At 36.9% G+C, this 23,296-nt stretch overlaps 1 protein-coding gene across 2 annotated transcripts; it reads left to right on the forward strand.

Moving 5' to 3' along the window:
* The first annotated feature begins 3 nt into the window (after positions 1 to 3).
* Positions 4 to 23,153, forward strand: DIS3 (DIS3 exosome endoribonuclease and 3'-5' exoribonuclease). 2 transcript variants are annotated; one of them, XM_087758092.1, is made up of 21 exons: positions 5 to 336; positions 2,355 to 2,512; positions 3,205 to 3,398; positions 3,515 to 3,588; positions 4,756 to 4,923; positions 5,863 to 6,027; positions 6,971 to 7,084; positions 7,171 to 7,308; positions 8,413 to 8,559; positions 9,881 to 9,997; positions 11,273 to 11,374; positions 12,053 to 12,117; positions 12,216 to 12,300; positions 12,944 to 13,071; positions 13,555 to 13,641; positions 14,665 to 14,821; positions 16,466 to 16,680; positions 17,808 to 17,976; positions 18,413 to 18,571; positions 18,973 to 19,095; positions 22,817 to 23,153. In XM_087758092.1, the coding sequence occupies exons 1-21, from the start codon at positions 103 to 105 to the stop codon at positions 22,904 to 22,906; spliced, it is 2,889 nt and encodes a 962-aa protein (XP_087614218.1). In that variant the 5' UTR covers positions 5 to 102; the 3' UTR covers positions 22,907 to 23,153. The 2 variants fall into 2 exon arrangements, with proteins under 2 accessions (XP_087614219.1, XP_087614218.1); XM_087758093.1 differs by lacking the exon at positions 8,413 to 8,559 and having other exon boundaries at positions 4 to 336.
* The last annotated feature ends 143 nt before the right edge of the window (positions 23,154 to 23,296 follow it).

Raw genomic sequence — 23,296 nt, forward strand, 5'->3', positions numbered from 1 at the left:
CTGCCGCGCGGCACGACGGGAGGCGGAGCCCGTCGACCGCCCCGCTCCGCTCCCCGCGCGCTGCCTGCCGGGAGGCGGCCGAGCTACCGCCGCGCGCGCGCCATGCTGACCTCGCGGACCTTCCTGAAGCGCACGCGGGCGGGGGCCGTGGTGAAGGTGGTGCGCGAGCACTACCTGCGCGAGGACATCCCCTGCGGCGCCGCCGCCTGCCGCCTCTGCCCGCCCCGCTCCGCCGGGCCCGGCCTCGGCCTCCAGGCGCAGCCCAGCGGCGCCGCCAGCAGCCTCTGCCCCGGGCCGCACTACCTCCTGCCCGACACCAACCTCCTCCTGCACCAGGTGAGCGGCTCCCGGCGGCGGCTGCCTCGGCGGAGGAGGGCCCGCCGCCTCCCGCTGGGCCCGCCCGTGCGCCCCGCGGAGCTGCCAGCCCTGCGCCAGCCGGGGTTGAATCCGTGTGGGGGTGAAGCACCGCGGGGTTCGGGAACGGCCCTGGAGGGAGGCCTTTAGCAGTGCGCTCTCGGCCCCGGGTCTTCCCGGTGTTCCTTGTCCCTGAGTGGGCAGTCTTTTCTTTCCCTGCCAGCTCCTGAGGGACATTCAGCATCACCGAGTCTCGTCTGGTTTTAGGCTGTTTTCCAGTTTTATGTTTTGCTGCCCGAGCGGTAGGAGTAAAGACCAGCATTTTTTTGTTTGTTTGTTGTGGTCCGGCACGTGTATGTAGAGTCAGGCAAGGAGAGTGAATAGACTCTGAAGCAGCGATTGGGATCGTCAGGTGGTCACTGAATTTTCCTGTCAACTTGAATTTTCCTAAACACGTCTTCTCTTTTTCAGAGACTGTTGTAGGCTTAGGTTCTTCATATTGTGATGTTGATTTCAGGTAACGAATAGAGGCTGCAAAATCATCCCATGTACAACTCTGGAAGCATGGGATGAACTTTACTCTTCAGCCCTTTGCTAATTGTGCAAATGTTTGAGTCTGAGCAGCGCAGACAGTAGAACTCCAGGTTGGGAGGCAGTGAATTCATTCTCAGTGCTTGACTTTTTTTTGTTGATTGTTTTTGAACACATCTGTAGAAAGCAGAATAGCCCCGTGCAGACATTCAAGGCTGGAAGTAATTCATGAATCCTAACATGGATTACTCAGGAGAGGGGCGCAGCACTCGTGTTCTAGCAGTTACCTATCACAAAAGTTGTAAGTAAGGATTTTCTTCCCAAAACAGCAAGTCGGGTTGTTTTCAGCCTGTTACCCATGGACTTGGTGTCTGTTGGCAAAGTTTGTATATACATACTATAGAGCACTCTGAGAATGTGCCAGGGTACAGTGCCATGAACTGGAGCAGCAGTGATTAGGAAGTCTTGGTAACAGTAGGAAAAGGTCTTACCTAGCAACTGGAACAGGATCTCAACAGTAAGACTTGGTCTGATAATTCAGCTTGTGCATGGAATGATATTGGATTTCTTGCCCTATGAACATGGCTCTAAATCTTTTAGGTCATCTAAACATCAGGTGCAGAGAAGCTTGGTCTGGCGTTGCCTTTAATTCTTTTAGCCATGCCCTCTAGAGCCTTATTGCTGCCTCTTTTTGGAGATGGGTTTGCACAGTTCCTTGCCACAAGCTTAGGAAATGAAGCTCGCCTTTTTCCTCCTGACAGGAGCATGGATTTTTGGTATACATGTGTCTCTCTTGCATACCATGTCTGTCAGGAGTTGGCAAAGAAAAGTGCTGAAAAATTTTTAACAGATTTCCTCAAAAAAAAAAACCCAAACGAACAGCTAACAGAATTCCAGTTGACTTGAATCTGCGGAAATTAAAATTGCAGTGCAACAGTGGGATTGTTTTCAGAGAACTTAAACCTACACGTGCACAGGCATGTCCGCGTTAGCTGTGTAACAGTGGTCAGGTACTATTTTATGGTTGCTCACAGAGACGTATGTCGGGCAGCCTTTAAATTATGTTGAATTACTGTCAGATTGTGCACAGATGTATTTTGTTTACGAAAATTATAATTTACAAGAACCCATCTTATGTAAACAAAATTTCTAGTGTACACCTGGCCTTAAATTTGATTTGAGTCCTGCATATGTTGAGGCTGAATTTGGTGGAAGTCAGAATGAGTCCTTATCTTCACTGTAGCAAAATTTGGGTCACAAAGAGGCTGGAAAATCCTATTTGAACTTTTTGCCCACAAGCAGGAGGAAGCAGCCTAATATACTGTTCAGTTTCCCAATAGTGAGAAAAAAAAGGCAGAAGTAGTGCAACTCATGTTAAGTTTTTACGTATTAACCAAACAAATATTTCAAGTCCTGTTATTTGATAGAATTAAACAACAATTTTGATTCATTTCCATTTTGTTCCTCAGATTGATATACTTGAAGATCCTGTTATTAAGAATGTCATTGTGCTGCAGACAGTCTTACAAGAAGTCAGGAATCGGAGTGCACCAGTGTACAAGCGAATTAGGGACGTGATTGGAAACCCTGAAAAACATTTCTATTCTTTCACCAATGAACATCATCGGTAAGGTGTGGAATAGGGTATAATAAAGTTATACTGATGTCCAGTAAAAGAAACTGGGAAACAGAACTGGAACATGTCAACTAGGTAAAAAGAAATTAGACTGAGGTGCATAGAACTGTATACTTCTAAGGAATCCTGTTGGGAAATAGTTGCATGTTTCAGGAACTTTTCTGTTTTATAATCAATATAAGCATATATAGTATGAAAAGGTGATTAGAATATTGAATAAAATTTATAAACAAGACTAACCTGAGCAATGGAATAATGCTTTTCCATGTTAGTGTCCCTTTTAAACATTAAAAAAAATCTTTTGGTTCGTGATAGAAAGGTCTAAGAAATGAAGATGCAATTCATTTGCCTTTATTTGTGTTCACAAGTAGTTTTCACTACTGCAGTATCATAGTTCTAGGAATCTTAAATGCATAGTTCTAGCATCTTGAATGCAGTCCTCTTCAATTGTCAGTGAGAAGGTTGTATTAGAAATTAACGCTTCCTTGCTATTTTTTTTTTGACTCTTGTGTCTGCTGACCCTTCTTCAGTGGCCTATAGTGTTTTACACATATTATAAAAATGAGTACAGCAATTATTTTTTTGGCCTCACAATCTTGATCATGTTTGTCTGAAAAATGTTTGTAAGTATGGATAGATGTTGGGATTTGTTTTGTTTTGTGTCCCCCCTTTTATTTATTTAGAGAAACATACATACAGCAAGAGCAAGGAGAAACTTCTAATGACCGCAATGACAGAGCCATTCGGGTAGCAGTAAAATGGTACAATGAACACTTGAAGAAAATAGAGAATGAGGAGAAGATCCAAGTTATCTTTTTAACAAATGACAGAACTAATAAAGAGAAAGCTCTAGAGGAAGGGATAACTGCTTATACGTGTAAGTGAAGTGGCATGAATGTTTAATTTATTGCTCAGATATACAATCTCAGCAGTGTCTTCATACCTAAATCTTGTGCATCTCTTGCATAAATATTTATGTGTGTGCTTTTGTAGGTGAGGAGTATATAAAAAGCCTGGTAGCTAATCCTGATCTTGTAGATCGTCTTGCTTGTGTATCTGATGAAGGGGTATGTTTTTATTTTCTTTTTATAAAATAAATTAATCACAAATGGTTTGCAGTATGTTATTGGACACCATATGTCAGGCTACTACCGTCAGTTTAGAAGATGAGGCCTCTGGACTTTATTACCGTTTTGGCAATATAACTTTCTGACAACTGAAGAGAAAAAAGGAAATATTGCAGCTGTTTTTACTGCTGCTTATATGCCTGTTAGTAGTTAGTTGTTTGTAAAAAAGTCAGTTCTTTAGATAACTGATGTGAAGATGAGAATAATAACAATTGGTTAGAGTGTATAAATATTAGAAATAATAGAAACAAAATGAAAACTACGGAAGTCTATATTGCAAACCATTTAGGTCTTTGTTTTGTGTCTATTATTTGAAAGTTTATGTTAATTTATTATTGATCAAAAGCATTTTGTATCAAAAGCTCTGTTTTCTGTGGTCAGTTAAGTTGACATAAGTGCAGGCTGCAGCTCGAAGATGAGCTACATCCTCTTCTATTTCCTTGTGCTTTGTGTTTATCAGAATCAAGACTTATATTTTCACGTAAGACTGATAGAGCTGAAAACTAACACCACCAAAAAATGGGAAGGTTAATTTCATCAGTTAGTTCTAACAGAACGGAGTGGGACGTGCAAGAGTAGGAAGAAAGTGGAGGGCTCAGCTGATCTTTTCCGTGGTTAGCTGTAGTTTGTTCAGCTTTAACTAATTGTCTCTTTTAAGACAATTAAGACTAATTGTCTTAAAAGTTTAGTCACAGTACTGTGTTTTCATAATGTTCCATAGAGCTTACAGTATATCCTTATACTGTGTGCTGTGCTCTTTACTATGTAGTACTGTGCTAATATTTTCTTCACTAAGTATATGTTCAGTCAGTATATCCAAATCAATGTAAAAGTGTATGTCAGTTGTGCAGTATCTTTTTAAGTAACTGCAGGCAAACAGGAAAAGAAAAGGAGGCATTCCTAGAATTGTAATGTTTCTGTGTTCTTTCTGCTTTTTATGCTTCATTAGAAAAATCACTGCTTGATAGTAGTTTTTCATTATTGTGCATATTCATACCTACACATAGTTACGATTTTGGAGTTTGCTAGCTTGAGAGTTACGTTCTTGAGCTCACTTTTGGAATAATCATGAATGAAAATTTCTTTTTCTTTTTTTTTTTTTTAAAGAAAGAAATAGAAAGTGGAAAAATTATTTTCCCAGAACATATTCCTCTTAGCAAACTGCAGCAAGGAATAAAATCTGGTATTTACCTCCAAGGAACTTACAGGGCAAGCAGAGATAATTATCTTGAAGCTACTGTTTGGGTTCATGGAGATGCTGAAGAAAACAAAGAGGTGAGTTTTTCATTTTGACTTCATGCTGTGAACTAGCCTCAGTAATGACTTCAAATGTAATTCTTTCATGGTGATGTAATGTATGTAATGATGTAATTCTTTCATTGTTAAAACGGAGCATTATAGTAATTTTTCCTCTTCTGTCTTTTCCTGACTTTTTTGCTTTGTTTTTGTTAATTTGTATGGATATAGACTATTGAAATGTCGACTATGCTCTTTTGGAAAGAGAATAATGTGTTTAAAATTATACCTTGTGCTTTGATAAAGTATTTGATAAAGCTGAATCTTAGTTGTTAATTTTTCAGTTGACTCAAATATAACACTTCTTTTTTAAATTAGGTTGAAATATATGGTGAAAGACAGAGAAACAAGTTTGTAGGAGGATTTTCAGAGAAATTGTGGTGAGCCCTTGTGAGGCTCTCTTGCTTTATTTCCCCCTCTATTTTCATGCCTGGTGATGAGTAGATGGGTTGTTCCCCTCCAAGCAGTTAACCCAGCTGTCTGCCCACTGGATTCTCTGTTGGTACAGTTTTACAGACACTGTTTCCAAGCAGCAGCAGTTGTCTCCTCCTTCCCTATTTGTAGTGGCAGATAGAAGTGCTTCTCTGGCTCTCTGTTTCTTTTATTCCTGTCTCCCAGTAGTCTGTGGAGTCCCCTAGCCTGCGAAAATAGAACAATTGTCTGATTTTAAAAAAAAAAAGTCTGAGGAAAACAAATTATTTTTATAGAGGCAATTGGGATCCTGAAATAATATCATCAGTACTGAAAGAAACCTAGGCAGAGGAAGAAAATGCCTCACAAACATGCCTTAAAATGTTCTTTAGAGTGCAGAGCCTGTTATACATGGGTACTCTTCTGTTATACTGCTTTGATTTGGGTCTTCTGTTGCTATCATCATGAATATTTGCATTTTCATTTTTTGTTTTCTAAAAAATCCAGATAATTATACAGGGACTGAAACATTTAAACCGAGCAGTTCATGAAGATATTGTCGCTGTGGAGTTGCTGGCGAGAGATGAATGGGTGGCACCATCCTCAGTGGTCTTGCAGGATGATGAGCAGAATGAAGATGACATTGAAAAAGAAGAGGAGAAAGAAAACATTGTATGAATTAAATGATTTTTTTACTTAACTTATGTTGAGAGATGAAACCTGCAATACCCTGACAGTGTTGTTAAGCTTTAGGTTTATACATCCTTTTTATACTGACTCCTAAAAACTATTGTGAATATGGAAATTATAAAACCTAATTGTAGTCCTACAGTTGCGTTAAATATGTGAATATGTATAAAACAGATACTTTTAAATTCTTCAATTAATCCCAATCAGAAATCCCTACATTGCTTTGTTAAACTTAATAAATCTAAAAGTTACTGAGTGGTAGTCAGGTAATAATGCAAAACTGTATACTGATGTGCAGGTTAGGATTTGCTAGAATAGGAGCATATGTTGTATCATGATGACAGTCAGCTTTTATAGGCGATGCATATGTTTGGAACCAGTTGTAAAATATTCTTTAGCTTCTTGCAGTAATTCTGCTTAATGTATACCCTGTCCAACAAATATTTGCATTTCTTTAGAAACATGATCTTCCCACTGAATTCCAAGGGAGTGTTTTTTCATTACTGTGTTTAGAATTACTGGAGAATTTTCAAGCAACATAAAAGGGGTCCTAAAATTCTAATAATAGCTTGGGAAATAAAATGGAGATAGTTGTGGAGTAAGCAGAGACAGTGGAACAAGGTAGCATTTCTTCTTCTGCTGTTCTTTGTTTTTCTGAAACAATGTCCGTTAAAAAAAAAACAAAAACAACAAACAAAAAACCCCCAAAAACCAAAAAAACACAACAAAGTAGTCATGTCGCATACTAAAAATACTAAAAGTCATGCAAAGCACAGGGAGACATGTTTGTGAAGTCATAATAGAATTTATGGCATTATAGTGACATGTAAGTTGTTACCACCAAGGTTTGAGATACAAGATGTAGTCAAACTTGTTAACATGAGTTCAAACACTTTGTGTTTTTAACCTCTCTGTTTCTTACCAGCTGAAGACTTCTGTTAACAAGGACATGCTGAGACCTACAGGAAAAGTAGTGGGCATTATAAAACGAAACTGGCGACCATTTTGTGGCATGCTTTCCAAATCACAGATCAAAGAGGTAAGGAAATAATAAAGTTATTGTAAGTGCAGATTTTTTTTTCCTTTAATTAGAAATTATTTGTTCCTTTTTCTGGTTGGTAATAGGCAAGACGCCATTTGTTTACACCAGCTGATCGCAGAATTCCTCGCATTCGAATAGAAACCAGACAAGCAGATACCTTGGAAGGACAAAGAATAGTTGTTGCTATTGACGGTTGGCCCAGGAATTCCAGATATCCTAATGTAAGTTCAAGTGTTTTCTTCTGAACTTTTATCTGTCCGATTTTTATGTGTTTATTAGGTAAGATGTTTATTATTATCTGCAACACCAAGTAACTTCAAAAAGCATTGATATGAATTTTAAGTTCTTTGAGTGCCGTTCTTTGACGGTGCAAATTAAGGAAGTCCTCAAATGATTTAGTTTACTCTTACCCCAAAAAAACAGGTATGGGGTATGATACCTAAAAAGCTTGGTCCTGAGGTTCTGCAGTGAGCATATATGTGCTAACTAAGGTGTTCTAGTTAAACTAACTAGGGACCGCCTTGTTTTAGTCTGGGTTCCTACAAGTGTGAACCTTTCACTGTGGCTTTGTTCATCCACTCGTTGATCACCGTCCTGGCAAGTAGTTTCAAACACATTGGCCAAATTCAGTCAAATTGCCAGTGGGGCAGAGTTACAGGTAATTAAGTTCTTAAAAGTTCTTTGTAAACAGGAGGATATAAGAGAAATTGAGGACACTAGCTTCAATTTGTGTTAAACGCTAACTAGGTTTTGAAGAGGCTTCCATTGCCTTGTGTAGGAATGCATAGCTTGTAATGAATGACAGCACAGCTGTCTCACCCATGTTTAGAGAAATGAAGGAAACTTGGAATATATGGAAGGAGTGTTAAGACAAAGACAGCATTACTGCAGAGGATGAGAGGCATGAGAAAGGAAGTAGAGTTAATGTGGTGTTAGGGAGCGGGATGTGTGGCACAACACAAACCCATAGAGAAATTAGAGCTTATTAGTTTTGTTGCTTATGCAGCAATAGTTTTTCTTTCCTGCAAAACTGAATCGCTACATTTGCAATTTTTGCAGTCTTAAATGTGGAGAATTTAGTGCTATTCTAGGAAAAGAGAGGGAAATACAAAGTTCAGACTTACTGAATCAATTAAATGTTTGAAATTTCTCTCTTAAAGATGAGAAAGTTGACTGAAGAAGGCAAGATTACTCCTTCTGTGTAGTTTAATATACTAGTAACTTATGAGATAATGGTCTCAAATACTTACTTATGAACAAACAATATTGCTTGATGTGCATGTGTGTCTGTGTATATATTTGTATGTACGTATATTGTTTCTCAGGGTCATTTTGTAAAGAACTTGGGAAGTGCTGGAGATAAAGAGACCGAGACAGAAGTTCTTTTGCTTGAACATGATGTTCCTCATCAGCCTTTTTCCCAGGGTGTCCTTAGTTTCCTACCAAAAATGCCATGGAGCATTACAGAACAGGTAATAATTTTTAAATTATTGTAATAATTACTGTGCCTTCTCCTTCAAATCAAACTGTGACATTCTTGGATATCCCAGCACACCAAAAATAGAGGAAAAAATGCTGTCCAAAACCATTTTGTCTTAGGGTGGACTTTCAGCCAGATTTCCTGGGGAAACAAGGCCTCTGCAAGTTTTTAGGTTTTGGCTAAAACTGTGTTTGTTAGGGATAGGCATTTTAAAATAAAAACCATATTGCAGGTTTCATTAAATAATGAAAATATTAAAAAAGGGGGTTTTTTTTTGCAAAGGAGAGAGACTGCATTTCAAATAATTGTAAGATCATCCCTAAGAGTTTTTCATCTTGCTAAATAGCTTTTTAACCAAATGTGGCAGTCTGTGTCATCACTAAAATAGTCTGAGGAGAGGAGACTTTAATATATCCTGCTATAATCTAATGAAGTAGAGAAAGAGAAATTGGTGTTTGCAGAATTGTTCATTTTAAATGCTGTTAGTGCATTTCAGGTTCTCCCCAGTAGCTTAAATATGGGAAATCGTTGCTTTAGAACGCATGGAAAAATGTCATCAGGGAACAATTTGAGCATGATATGTTTTTGTTTTGGGCTGGGCTAGTGTTTTTTGTTTTGTGTTGGGCTGGGATGAGTGTTTTTGTTTGTGCATTTTGTGTATTTTAATTCCTTTGAGGTGGACTATTTTTATTACCTACTCTTATTTCTTTTGAACATGGAAACTGAAGGAGGGATCTTTGTGTAAATCAGCTGTGTAAAAGTCAGTTGTCTAGTATAAGATACCTATCTGAGATCTTTTTGTAGCCATTATACAAAGGTAAATACTTCTATAGTGTGCAGTTCCTTTCAACGCTCTAGACATCTAAGCCTTAGAAAGCTAAAGCTAGTTGAGAGCAATGATATCCTAAACAATTTGTCCAGCTGGTCATCAGTCAAAATTTCATTTAAAAAGTCTTGATTCCTGGTCCTGCTAATTCTTAGATCATGAAAAGATTGTGGTTTAATTCTTAGATCATGAAAAGATTGTGGTTTAATTCTGTTTATCTTCCTGTTTGCTGCAAAACAGGAAATTTTTCAATACTTGATCATCTTCTGTCTTAGTTTTTCTATCACTGTAGTTTCCGCATGTCTGTTTTGATCTTACAAAGAAACACTACTGCAAATCTTGTCCTAAGACAAAAAAAAAAGCACTCCGAAAATACTTGGTTGCTTTGGAAAATCTTATGCAAAGTGCTTTCTCAAATGATCATTTTTACTTTGATATGGAAGATGTTCTTGAAAACAATTTTTTTTATTTATTTTTTTAATTTCAGGATATGAAATACAGGGAAGACTTAAGGCATCTGTGTGTTTGTAGTGTTGACCCTCCTGGCTGTACAGATATTGATGATGCATTACATTGTAGAGAAGTAGAAAATGGAAATATAGAGGTATTGTTTCCTTTTTTTTGATCAAGCCAGTCATTTATTTATTTACTTCTTCCTTTATTTTACAAATAGTGCAGTGGTGGTAATAGTAAATGACATGAACAAAGCTCCAGGCCTGTTGTAAAAGAAATTAATGGTGTTTGCACAACTGTGAAATGGTAATAAAGAACAGGAGTTGATTTGCATTACATCAGTGTCGGAAGCAGGAATTTAATGTGGTCTAAATTCACTCTGCTTTTTCTGCTCATTTGGCATGGGAAATTAACATAGAATTTATTTACTGCTTTAGCTAAGTGTAAACATGGATATCTACAGCTAGGATAAGGAACTATCAGTAGAAAAAGTGAAGCTACTGCTGTAATGCCTAAGCAATAATTATTTTATTTAAAAAAAAGAAAAAAAAAGGCATTAAAAAGCTACAGACTTAACACCAGCTCTCTACCCCCTTATAAGGGTCTAGAGCCCAAGTCTTACGAGGAGTGGCTGAGGAAGCTGGGGTTGTTTAGTCTGGAGAAGAGGAGGCTCGGGGGAGACCTTATTGCTCTCTACAACTACCTGAAAGGAGGTTGTAGTGAGGTAGGGAATGGTCTCTTCTCCCGAGTAACAAGCAACAGGACTAGAGGAAATGGCCTCAAGTTGTGCCAGGGGAGGTTTAGGTTGGATATTAGGAAAGACTTCTTCACGGAAAGGGTAGTCAGGCACTGGAACAGGCTGCCCAGGGAAGTGGTTGAGTCTCCATCCGTGGAGGTATTTAAAAGGTGTGTAGATGTGGTGCTTAGGGACATGGTTTAGTGGTGGACTTGGCAGTGCTAGGTTAACGGTTGGACTTGATGGTCTTAAGGGTCTTTTCCAACCTAAACGGTTCTATGATTCTATCTGATTTAGTCAGGTTTTCTTCATTATAAATTAATTTGTAATTGTAATAGCAGAGTGTGCCAAAATGGAAAGCCTAGCAAACAGAAAAGCAAAACCAAATTTGCAGCGAGCCTTGAAGAAAATGAAAGAGGTTGTTTGAGCTCCCAGGCAAGAAGAGTTGCTTTGGTAATGAGTATAATTTCCCACTTAATGTACTCATGCCCTTATTTTGCATAATTGTTGCAACTATTCATTTTTTAATATCAGTATGATAGGTTTTAATTATTCCCATTACTAAATATAGGAGCTGCTGAAGGGAGCTGGGAATGGATAAATTGGGTTGTAAATAAAAACTTGAGAAAGTTTCTTTCACGTTGAGAACTATTTCTGTTTCATAAGATGCATAATATACTTGTTTTTTAGGTTGGTGTACATATTGCAGATGTCAGTCATTTTATTCGCCCAGGAAATGCTTTGGATGAGGAGTCGGCAAAAAGAGGAACAACAGTATATCTGTGTGAAAAAGTAATTGTTTTCTGTATAAAAACCTTTTTAGTACAATTAAGTGGTTGGATTTTTCATGGCTTTCCTCTTTCAATTCTTGGTAGTAGAGACATTATCTCTAAGGGAAAAAAAGTAGTAGACTCCTTTGGGCTGCACTTAATTTGCCTAAAACTATCAAAATGAAGGTGCTTTCTGTCATTTAGCCTGCGCAGCAAGAGGAATAAATACTTTTTTTTTGTTTGTTTGTTTTTAAATCCATTATCTGGAGAATATCCCTTTCAACTCCTGTTTGAAGCATTAATAACATGTAGTTCTGAAACTGGACTACTGTTTTAATATCAATCTGAAATTGCAGAAGTGGCCTGATTTTGCTTTTTCCTTTTTTTTTTTTTCTCTCGTGGTAGCTAAATCTCTATTGTTTCCTATGATTTGTATTCATTACAACTGTACAGTTAGTCCTGTTTGTTTTAACTTATTTCTCACAAACCACAATTTCTTTTCAGAAATAACTTACTAAAAAACTGATAAGTAAAATGGATCTTTGAATGAATTTCCTCGAAAGTAGCTTACTTTTCTTTCAGAAATCTGAGCTTTCTTAGCAAAAAAATAAAGCAATAATTATTTCCAAACTTTTAGTATATTAAAAGTCAGGAAATTAAAATACATACTTATAACCAGTTATTATTCTTTACTTTGCAGAGGATTGATATGGTTCCAGAGTTACTTAGTTCCAATTTATGCTCCCTGAGATCTAATGTGGACAGGTATATGTATATGATCCATACTTTGATCCTGACAAGAAACTCCAGATATTTATATGTGGATTTTAACAGATTTTTTTCCCACCTTCGCCCTCTCATAGGCTTGCATTTTCATGTATATGGGAGATGAACCATAAGGCTGAAATTCTAAAAACCAGATTTACAAAGAGTGTTATTAATTCCAAGGTTAGTCACATAAATATTATTATTATACTTCTGAAAAAAAGCTGGAGACCTTTTTATAAAAAGAATGATCAACAGACCTGATAATAAAGTTTTCTTCTTTCTGTTTATTGATTTATATTTTCTTAGAATTAGAAAATGATGCTTAAATTCTAAAAATAAAGAAAATGTTTGATTCTGCCCTGTTCTTTTGAAACTCTTAAGGCAATGTTTTTTGTGTGGTTACTTTGTTATGCTATTTTATTTAAAAAGTATAAATGTATTGATACATATATATAGGACATGGTTGTTATATACTGGTTGTTATATATCAGCTACTCATAATTTTCCGTTAAATTCAGTGGACTCTGTAGATATTTAATATATTTCTGAAAATTAGGCTTCTATTGTATAAAATAGATCCATGATCAGCATAAAAAACCCGCTGTAAATACCTGGTATTTCTTAGTCTCTTGCATAGATCTGTCCTGTTTTGTCCATTATTCTTTGAAAATGACATGTATTCAGTTGTTGAATGTAAAGCTTTCTATTGTTGTGAACAAACTTTGACAGCAAACTGCAGTTTCTGCAACACAGAACTGTTTTTCTTTTCAGTATTCAATTATGTATCATCATGGTTTTTTTTTTTTTTTTAAACCTCTTCAAGGCTTCTCTTACATATGCTGAAGCACAGATGAGAATTGATTCAGCAACTATGAATGATGATATTACTACCAGCCTACGTGGACTAAACAAATTAGCAAAAATTCTGAAAAAGAGAAGAATTGATAACGGGTAAACTGTGCAGTGTCCCTGTTACCTTTTTTCCTGCTTTTTTTCTGGCTATTTTTTGCTGTCAAACTGTGTAATGGTTCTCTGTGTTCATTTTTCCAGTGAAAATCTTTTGAAAGAGAAGTATTTTGCCATTTCGATTTGCATAAAAATGCCTATCTTCATTTTACCAAAAACATGAACTTGGGATGTTAACTTTTCCTTCACAAGATCAATCAATATGGATCTCTTACAGTCATTATAGAAACAAAACTAGAGGAGTAGCATTTGAAATGTTAGGAGCTAATATTGATGTGTGTCAGCATCATAATTTTGGCTAATTTGAACATTAATTCCACTATCGTATTTTTAATTTCTGCTAATTTTTAAAATTTCTGCTAGTTTTAAGTTAGTTTCATGATAAACCCAGATGTTGTGTACAGGCCTGCAACTCAGCTGCTGTTTCTGCTTTACTGTCATTCATTAATACCACTTACTGTCTTCCAGAGCCTTGACACTTTCCTCACCAGAAGTTCGTTTCCACATGGACAGTGAAACTCATGATCCTATTGATCTGCAGACGAAGGAGCTCAAGTACGTGTTTTATTTTGCTCAATTAGTTAATTCAGGGCAGGGATGGCATTAAAGGCATGTTTAAGTAGCAACATTTACTTAATAGTGTACAGAGTTCGTATAATAGTGCAGGACAATCATAGAATCATAGAATGGTTTGGGGTGGAAGGGACCCTTAGACATTATCTAGTCCAAAGCCTCCTGCCACGGGCTTGGACATCTTCCACTGTATCAGGTTGCTCAAAGCCCCGTCCAGCCTGCCCTTCAACATTTCCAATGATTGGGCATCCATAACTTCTCTGGGCAAGCTGATCCTAGAAAAGAGAACTCCTTTGTATTTTTCTTCACTATTTATGAAGCAAGTTTTGAACTGTGTGCTTCATATATGAACTTAAGTCTTTACTACTGATTTCATGGAGCACTGAGGTCCAAACTCTACATCCCACTGGCTTCTCTGTGATGCTTTTCTACTGGTATTAACAAAGGAGAGAAAGTAGATCTTGGAGTTACAGATTACTGAAACCTTAAGAACAACAGAGCAGTTATTGAACATGTGCAGAGTGATACAGACAGTCTTATTGAGGAGTCTAGAAACGGAGCTACTGATTCAATTTCTGAAGCTAGATACTTGCTTGGTCTCATACTACTACTTAGTTTCTGTGCTAAAATCTACGCTTAGTTATGTATACTGTCATGGTTTATGGTGTGCAACATGGTGCTTTCAAATATGCACAATATTTGAACAGTTCTCTTAGAAATCAAAAGACTTATCTATTGGTGTTTTTGGGCATTTTAAAGAGCATTTTTCTTTAATATAATTTGTTACTTTAGAATATTTTAGGTTTTTTCCTTCTGACTCAGTATTTGAAACTTAGTAAATAATTGTTATGTTTTCAGTCTTAAAAATGTTTGCCTAAATGTATCAATGTTCAAAACCACTGATTACTGCTATATAACAGTTAGGATGGTGGAATGTTTCTTCATTAGGCACTCAAAATATAATTTAATGCTTTTCTAACAATACAAAATATTTTACGTTGATAGAGAAACAAATTCCATGGTTGAAGAGTTCATGTTGCTTGCCAATGTCTCTGTAGCACAAAAAATTTACGATGAGTTCCCAGAGTTTGCCTTGCTCCGGAAACATCCTGCTCCTCCCCCATCAAATTATGACATCCTTGTGAAGGCAGCAAAGTCCCAGGCAAGTTTTTACCATGCTAATTAAGTGAATTAATTATAAAAAGCTGTGTTTTCTCTCTGGTTGGACACTTACCCAAGAATAAGGGTTGGAAAGCAGTATTTTGAAAGTATATCAGCTAAACTTCGAAATTGATGGTACTTGTAGCAAGATACCTGTACCTCTAGGTGAAAGGAAGACTCTTGCGCTTTTTAAAAATCCTTTCTTAGATAAAGAAAGGAAATCACTCTTTAAGTCTTTGTATTGTAACTCTTGTGTGCTTTGCAGTGTTTCTCCTCTCCAAGCCACGTGTGACTTTGAGCGAGTTTTTGGCTCTGGATCACATACATTATTGATGTACTTAAAAACTGATCAGTCACATCAAATAACATGTCTCTCTTAAAGTCAGGAAGTAAGAAAATACGTTCATATGTGTTTATAGTTTCCATCCTCTCTGTAGATCAGCTAGAAGTTAATTTAGCCTGAAACAAGTCTGATTTAATGAACAAGTCTGAACTGAAAAATGATTTTTCCAGTTCTAGGATCTTTTATTTGAGATAAACTTTGAAAAATCAACTTTGTTAGACATTGTAATGTGCATTCATATTTCCTTTCCCTTCAACTCCCCTCCTCCTGCCTTTTTTTTTTTTTTTTTTTTTTTTTAGGGGCAAGAGAGAAACTTCCAAATTCTATCAGTGTAAGATTAATAGATGAGCCCAAACCCAGCCCATTTCATTTTCCATTGCTATAAAACTGGAATAATGATAATTACTTCATTTGTACTCTGAAAATTATTTTTAAAGTACCGTTTTATTTGGAAAGCTAAATTCCTGTGCATAGAGAAATGTTCTTTTAATAAACCAAGGTGACTTTTCGCTACTCTGCAGATGCAGAACCATCACAACTAAGTATTAAAATGCTATATTTTTGTTACTTTTTTAATAAATATGCAATTATTTTACCATAATACAGGCATAATTTGATCCCTAGATCATACTTTGTTGTCAGTGGTGTACATGAAGGAAAGAACGTTCAGCTGATCTTGCAATGAAACTTACTTTGTGTGACTGGAAATTAAAAATTAATTATTTATTTTCAGACTACCTGAATTTTTATCAGGGAACAATGGCAAATGGGGAACAAGCTTAGTGTCATACAGTACTAGTTTTACAAATCACTTTTTTCAAGTATACGTTTTCATTATTTTGTGGAGGACATACAGGAAGGTTGATTACTACTTACATTGTGCTTGGATGAGAATCTTTGTGTGGCCTAAGTACCTTTTTTTTTTTTTTATATCCCTTTTGATTTATTCAATAAAGGGATGGAAAAATCAAACAAAGGAAATAAAAAGCTTCTTAATATTAGCATAAAGTGTTTCTGAGTTCTGAATGGGTGTCTTTTCTGAATTCCTAGGCTACTGACTGCGCTTTTCATTGTTTGCATAGAGTACTAGTAATAACGAGGGAGGGATCTGTGCATGGGTGGATTTTTTGTTGTTGTTGTTGTTTTTTTTGTAATAGTGGCATTGCATTGGGTTGTTATTAGGTGTGAGACTGGTGCCAGTTGCTAAGATCAGCATGGATGTAGCTGTTGTATTTCTGCTTATACTGTGTTAACATTTGCTAGTAATACCTGACCTTTTTAAATTTTTTTCCCTCTTTCCAGAATTTGGAAATTAAGACAGATTCAGCAAAGGCTTTAGCTGAATCATTAGACAAAGCTGAATCTCCTGTGTTCCCCTATCTAAATACACTGTTGCGAATTTTGACCACTCGCTGCATGATGCAAGCTGTTTATTTCTGCTCTGGAATGGATAATGATTTTCATCACTATGGTTTAGCCTCACCTATTTATACCCACTTTACCTCACCCATTAGAAGGTACTTTTACTTTATGAAAGTTTCAGAGAACAAAAATAAGTGATTTATTTGTGAAGAAATTCTATTTTGAATTGTGGTGTTGTCCATTTAAAACAAAATACTGTTTCTGTTCAGCTTTAGATTTCAATTGAAACAGCAGTGGCTTTACATGGTGATCCATCTTCATCTAAGCTCCTAGGTTCACTCTCTACGACTCCTAAGGTCTAATAAAATTTTTTAAACAGACTCATAAAAATAAGAGGAATACATCCCTAATGTATATCTCTCGGATAGAAATGCACTTTGGTATCAGTTAGCATTATAGAAGTCAACCAGAGACTAAGGCAGAGTTTGGCCAGTCATTTTTCAGGTGGGAGCTGTGTTTAAATTCTGAGGAGACTGTATTTTACATATAAAAACATTGCTAATTTGAAACTTGCTACTGTAGCCGTTGCATTGTAATGAAATCGTACATCTTGGAAAATGAGTTGGTTTGGTTTTTTTCTTTTAACCAAGAAGTATCTTAAGTTTTGAGGAAAATAATTGTTGTCATATTTTGCTCCTTAGAAGCATTTCAAGTGAAATCTCTTAGAGGTGGATTAAAATTCCTATGCATTTGTGTGGATAATTTGTGGAGCTTCTGGGAGCCCTTAGAGTAAATTTTAGTTGCTAACAGATGAATTACAAAGTTCCTGGCTGAAGTTCTAATAAAAGTTGTGTACCAAGAAGTTCAAGTGTGATTATGCTTTGCAGATCAATGGCATTGAAATACCATTCTACACTAAATTTGTCTTGTTCACGGGAAAGCGAAGAGAGAGCGGCTTAAGCTGCCATGGTTAAACATCATTCTGTAGTCCAAAAATAAAGCTTTGTTTCTTCTTTGTAAACATTCAACAATACAGGCTCTATTGGTAAAATACAGTAAAGACTTTCTCTTATAGTACAGTTCGTTCTGGCTCTGCAGAGTGTATCTTTGGTCAGCAAAGAGAGTGGTCTTGAATTAATACAGGGAGTTATCAGCAGACAACCGTTATTACAAAAACTTCTTGATCTATAAGATTTATAAAAACAAAATTATATTCAGAAACTTTTTAATTAAAAAAGTATGTTTTGATATGTCATTAATCACTTTATCTCATCTATTGCAGGTATGCTGACATTATAGTACATCGACTTTTGGCAGTGGCCATAGGAGCAGACAGTACGTACCCAGAACTTACAGACAAACATAAACTAGCGGATATGTGTAAAAATCTCAATTACCGACATAAAATGGCTCAATACGCACAAAGAGCGTCTGTTGCATTCCACACACAAGTAAGTAGTTCTGAGATGTGAGGATTAACTATGGACAAGTCACGTTGATTTTAAAGGAAGGGAGAGAACATGGAGTTGTGCTTTGTAGAGCAAAGCCAAGCAAGTCTGCAGAATGATTAAGAATGGGGGCTGCTTTTTTGAGGAAGAGCTTCAGTGTTGCATTGCTGGTTCTGAAAAATTTCGAATAATGGTGTCTTGAGGATTCTTTTTACTTTGTGTTTTTTATAAACACGGTGAATGCTTAATACTACAGTAATGTTATAAACAGTTTATGGGATTTTTTTTTTAATCCGCTTTCAATATATGGTGTGTAATTATCACTAAGCATAGTTTTGTATTTGAATGTTTTTATTTTTTTAAGCCAGTAGGTTTGTAATCCAAAAGAGAATGTTCTAGTGCTTTTTTTTCTTATTCATGTATTTTACTTTTGTTACAGCTGTTCTTCAAAAGCAAAGGAGTAGTGAATGAAGATGCATATATATTATTTGTAAGAAAAAATGCAGTTGTGGTTCTGATTCCTAAGTATGGCTTAGAAGGAACGGTCTTCTTTGAAGAAAAAGATAAACCAACACCAAGACTGGATTACAACAATGAGGTATGTTTTATAAGGTTTGTTCTTAAATACCTTTAGGTTTTGATTTTGTAAGTGAGCAGAATGACTAAAATCTATTCTAGTTGGATTTAGAAGGGTAAGAGAGGCTTTTCTAAATGCAAGTTTATTAATCTGTAGTAGTAGTGCTACTATGGTCTTTATAAGTCTAAATAAACAGGTTCTGACAGGAACTGGTTCCTGTAATAGATACTATCAATATCTAGTTATCCAACACCGCAAAAATGTATCTACCACATACTATGACACTCAAAACATTCAGGACAGTAATTTGTGTTCATTTTTATTGACATGTAACATCAGTGATTTCCTACAAAAATATTTATTTGTATAAAAATGTAAGACATTGTAAGTAGTGAGTATTTATACAAAATTTGAACTTTCAGGTACCATCGCTTACTGTGGAAGACACAACATTACGCGTATTTGATAAAGTTAAAGTGAACATTATGTTAGATGCTTCCAACATCCAGCATCAGAAAATTCGGATGGTGTTGGTAGAACCAAAGGTAAGGCACAAGATTTGTGATTCATAGAATCATACTGCCCTTCAGTAATGTTAAAAAATCAGCATATGGTAAAATTGAAATTTAACCCAAAAGAAAAAAAATCATTAGTAGCAGATTGTAGCAAATGCTTCATATCTACTCTCAATAAAACACAGGTCTGCTTTCACTGGCTGTTGAAAAGAATAAAGGGCTCTAAATTGTATTTCCCTTCTGGGCCCATCAGGGATATTTCCACTGATGGGAAAGACGATGATTTGCTAAAGTAATATCTTTTGAATTTCATGGTTCTGTAATCAAATCTCTCTTTTGAAAATCTGCCAAAACTCCCTAGGATCGTCTTTTTGCTCCAGTAAATTATGGCATAACTGTGATGGGTGGCTCAGAAGGAAACTCTGTAATTGCTGGCTGTAAATGGCAGTCCTTTCTTACAACTTCCACAATATAAAAATTCTCTCTTGATAATGTTGTAAGAACTGTAATGTCCTAATAACTGTGTCTGAAGACTTTTCAATTCTAGCTTCGTAGTGCATCTGGGACACTGGGGTTTTCACCTAGTCTCACACCTCAGGCCTGCTTAGTATTTCGAATGCCATTACAAGATTGTGTACTTCCATTCAGTTACATGTGACATTTTTGGTAAACAGATGCTTGCAGTAATTGAGTATCTGTAATCATGGAAGAAAAAGAAAACCCAAAATAAGCAAGAGGTCCTTGTTTATACAGTCAAACATTATTATTTCTTTTCTCTGAGAAACCTGTTTCCAAACACATGTAAATATTCTTATCTTTGAGCTGTTGTCTTAGCTTGAGTTGAAGGCAGTCCTCATGATGTCAAAAAGCAGGAGTAGATAACGGAATTCGTAGTAGAAAGAAACCTCGCATCCTGCTGTGCGTTCACATTGCTTGCGCTCACCAACTAGTGTTTGTCAGAGCTGCTGTTGTGGGTGTAACTCGGGAACACTCCTGTTGCAATGACTCGGGTCCCTGAGGGACACGCTTTGTTTGCTGAAAACAGACACAACGTAAGGCTAATGCAAGCTGATTCCCCCCCCCCCCCCCCTTCTGCTTCTTGTACTAATTTCTGCGAAGGTCTTTGCTCTACAACAAAGCCAATACTATGCTTTTAGCTTACCCCTTGATACAGGAATGGCTGTACTGGTTAATCCAAAATTGTGTCATCTTAAACATCAGTTACTAGTCCTCCTTCCTGGTAAGGAACAAGTATAGGAGTAAGATGTGCATACAGTGATCATTCCCTTTGTCTCCATTCAAAGCTTCCAGCAATTTACAACTCAAATACTGTCTCACCCAGATACACATCTTTGTGTTCAGTAGACAGAGCCTTGTTCTGTGAATTTAATCGCTTTTTTTCCCAGCTTGCACTTCTGACTCCCACAGTGTCTTGTAACAGCGAGTTCCACAGCTCACCATGTATGAAAAAGTACTTAACCTTTCATTTGTTTCAAGCATGATGCTTAATACTGTTACTTGATGACATACTGTATTTCCTACACTATGAAAAATAGTCTTTTATTCCCACCTACCACTCTCATGCCACTCAATTCTATATACTTCTATTATCCACTATGTTAGCGCCTGCTTTTCTGTAAACTATTTCGTATCTTTGATCTTCCTCATCACCTTTATGTTTTTGTAGTTCTGTGATATGATTTTTTTGATCTGGGAGGAGAAGCACAGGCGTGATTCTTAATGTGAGCACACCACAGATCCATACAGGATCACATACATACAGAGACACACGGATGGGATTTTCTGTGTTGAATGGTGTTATGTGGGAACACTTTCCATCATTCCTTCTACTACCAAGACTAGTTTTAAGCAATGAGTTTATACACACCAGCAGTCGCTAGCTGACGGTTTTACACATTCTTTTAGAATGCTTTGATGGACAGTATCTGGTCCTGGCACTGTTAGCATTCCTCTTACGCAGTTTGTTCTAAACCACCTTTTTTTTGGATGATGGTCATTTGTAACACTCTTCTTGATGTTGGTCTTAATTTTCTTGAGTGCTTCAAATATGCTTTGATTACCTGTTGCTCAGGCTTTAGGCTTTCGTTGTCATTAAGCCATCCATTGATGGAGGAGAAAGGAAGAAATCCCTGCCTCTCACTTACTTACTTACTTAGAGAATTTTTATTACTGTTCCTCAGTCTTTTGGGCTTGCCTGTTTATTTTAACTTACTTTTGCACATATTTCTTCTTCATTTGGACAGGATTTTCACTTCTTGGAGGATGTCTGTTGACTTGTAATACTAATTAATCACTCTACTGACCTTTTTTTTAACTGTTCTCTTGAAATTCTATTGATAAATGGCATATTCTTACTCCAAGTCTCTCTTAAAATTCCATCTCACCCCTGAAAGCATTCTACCTTTTTGTAACCCCCTTTAATAAAATCTTTATTAAATTCCTTATTATTGCTGATGTAATGCATTTTAAGGTTTGGGGGTTTTTTCCCCTCTACTGTGGTGGTGCTGCATTAAGTGCACTGAAATCAGCATTACAGGGCTGGTTCTGTGGGTAACCTCTGAAGCAGGCCCTCAGGCAAGAGTTCCTTCTCCCTTCTTGTGAGTTCTCTGACTAGTTGCTCCAAGAAACAGCCTTTCCCGGCACCTAGAAACCTAGGCTCTGTCCTGAGCCTTCTTGCGACGTTTACTTACTGAAGGTGAGTGGTTGTCACCACGTTCTCTGTTCTCGCAGCCTCTCCCGTGCTCCTTAGCATGTCATAATTGTTGCCATCCTAACGCAGCTGACCAAAAACATGGCTTTCAGCTTACGGCGGTGGGTTTAATTCCAGTATAGGTGCCTGTGTTACTCTTAATACAATTAAATGACTCTTCTACTGGAACATGCTGTTGTCACTTTCACACCATTTATAACCTGGTAGTAAAGCCCTAGCGATCAGCTTCCTCCCATCAAGCTCCTGTCGTGCCAGTTACCATCTCTAATCAAACATTGGAGTTTGCCCATAGACTCGAGTGTAGAGGAGCATACGTGCGTCTGGTCTTGCTCCAATTGTTTTATGAACCCTACTTAAATGAACCGTATTTCATTGTAGCCTGCTTCACTCTACTCTGCTTGAATGCGTCTCATTTCCACATTCTCAAAGAAAGCATAGCACACTTGTTGGCTCACCTCTTCCCTTGAGGACAAGTCATTCTCTGTAAGCATACAGACTTCTCTTTATTCTTGCTCTTCTTTCCTTTAGAAGAAGTCTGTTTTCCATTTATTTCAAAAGTTTTTCCAGTTTTTACCAAAGCTAAATGCCTTTTTGCTATGCAGTGTCCTGATCACCCTGCAGTGGTGGTTGATTGTTTTAAAAGCAAAATGAGAAGTGTTAGGTTTGAGACCCCTTTTCACCTCTCCTTGATACCCCCTGCCTTATAAGCATTCACGAAGGCATGGCAAACGACAGAGAAGGCAGCACAGGTATTCGGGTGCAAAAGGAACCGCTGGCGATTTGGTCAAGAGGGCTGCTTGTATTTCCCTTGTCTTTTTCCAGCTTTTACTTCAATTGAGCGTTCTAGCTGTGATTGTTACATGATGGTAGGCCCATTTTCAGATGACTGCGAACAGAATTTTCTGATGTTGATACAGTGTTTGTAAAAGGTCTGTGCAAGTGAACTCAAGTTTTATTAGGATAGTATAAGCTAAACTGGAATTAAAAGCATTCTGACTTCTACTTCTTTTCTTACTGTAGATACTAGGAAATGATATGCCTGCAAATCCATCTACAGAGATAAGCAGCAAGAATGAACCGGAGAAGAAGAAAAAGAAGCTACAAAAATAGCTGGATATAAAATTTAACAGGAAGTCACACATGAATTATTTGTATTTACGTATTTTTCCCTATGGGCAAAATGCTAGAAACAGATTTTATTTACTTTTAAATACACATTTTAATACTTTGTAAAACTGGCTTTTTTTATAAAAACTTTTTATGAATATATGTATGCAGGAGAACAATAGTTTTAAAACCAAGCATGTCTAGAGTTTTGTCTTGTGGGTGAAAATAAATGCTTCTGCAAGGTGAAGGAATAATTGTAGAATTTTTTTTTCTTATGCCTTCCAGCTGTTAAGAGTCAGTCTCTTCAGCCTTCAATGTAGTCTCTTTAGCACCGAAAGAAGTAATGGTGTTAGTTACTGGTCTTAAGTTCTAACAGAATTTACTTTTGAAAGA

This window comes from Nipponia nippon, unplaced genomic scaffold (assembly GCF_047370975.1).
Source record: "Nipponia nippon isolate SJK-2023a ecotype South Korea unplaced genomic scaffold, ASM4737097v1 scaffold_2, whole genome shotgun sequence".
NCBI lineage: Eukaryota > Metazoa > Chordata > Aves > Pelecaniformes > Threskiornithidae > Nipponia > Nipponia nippon.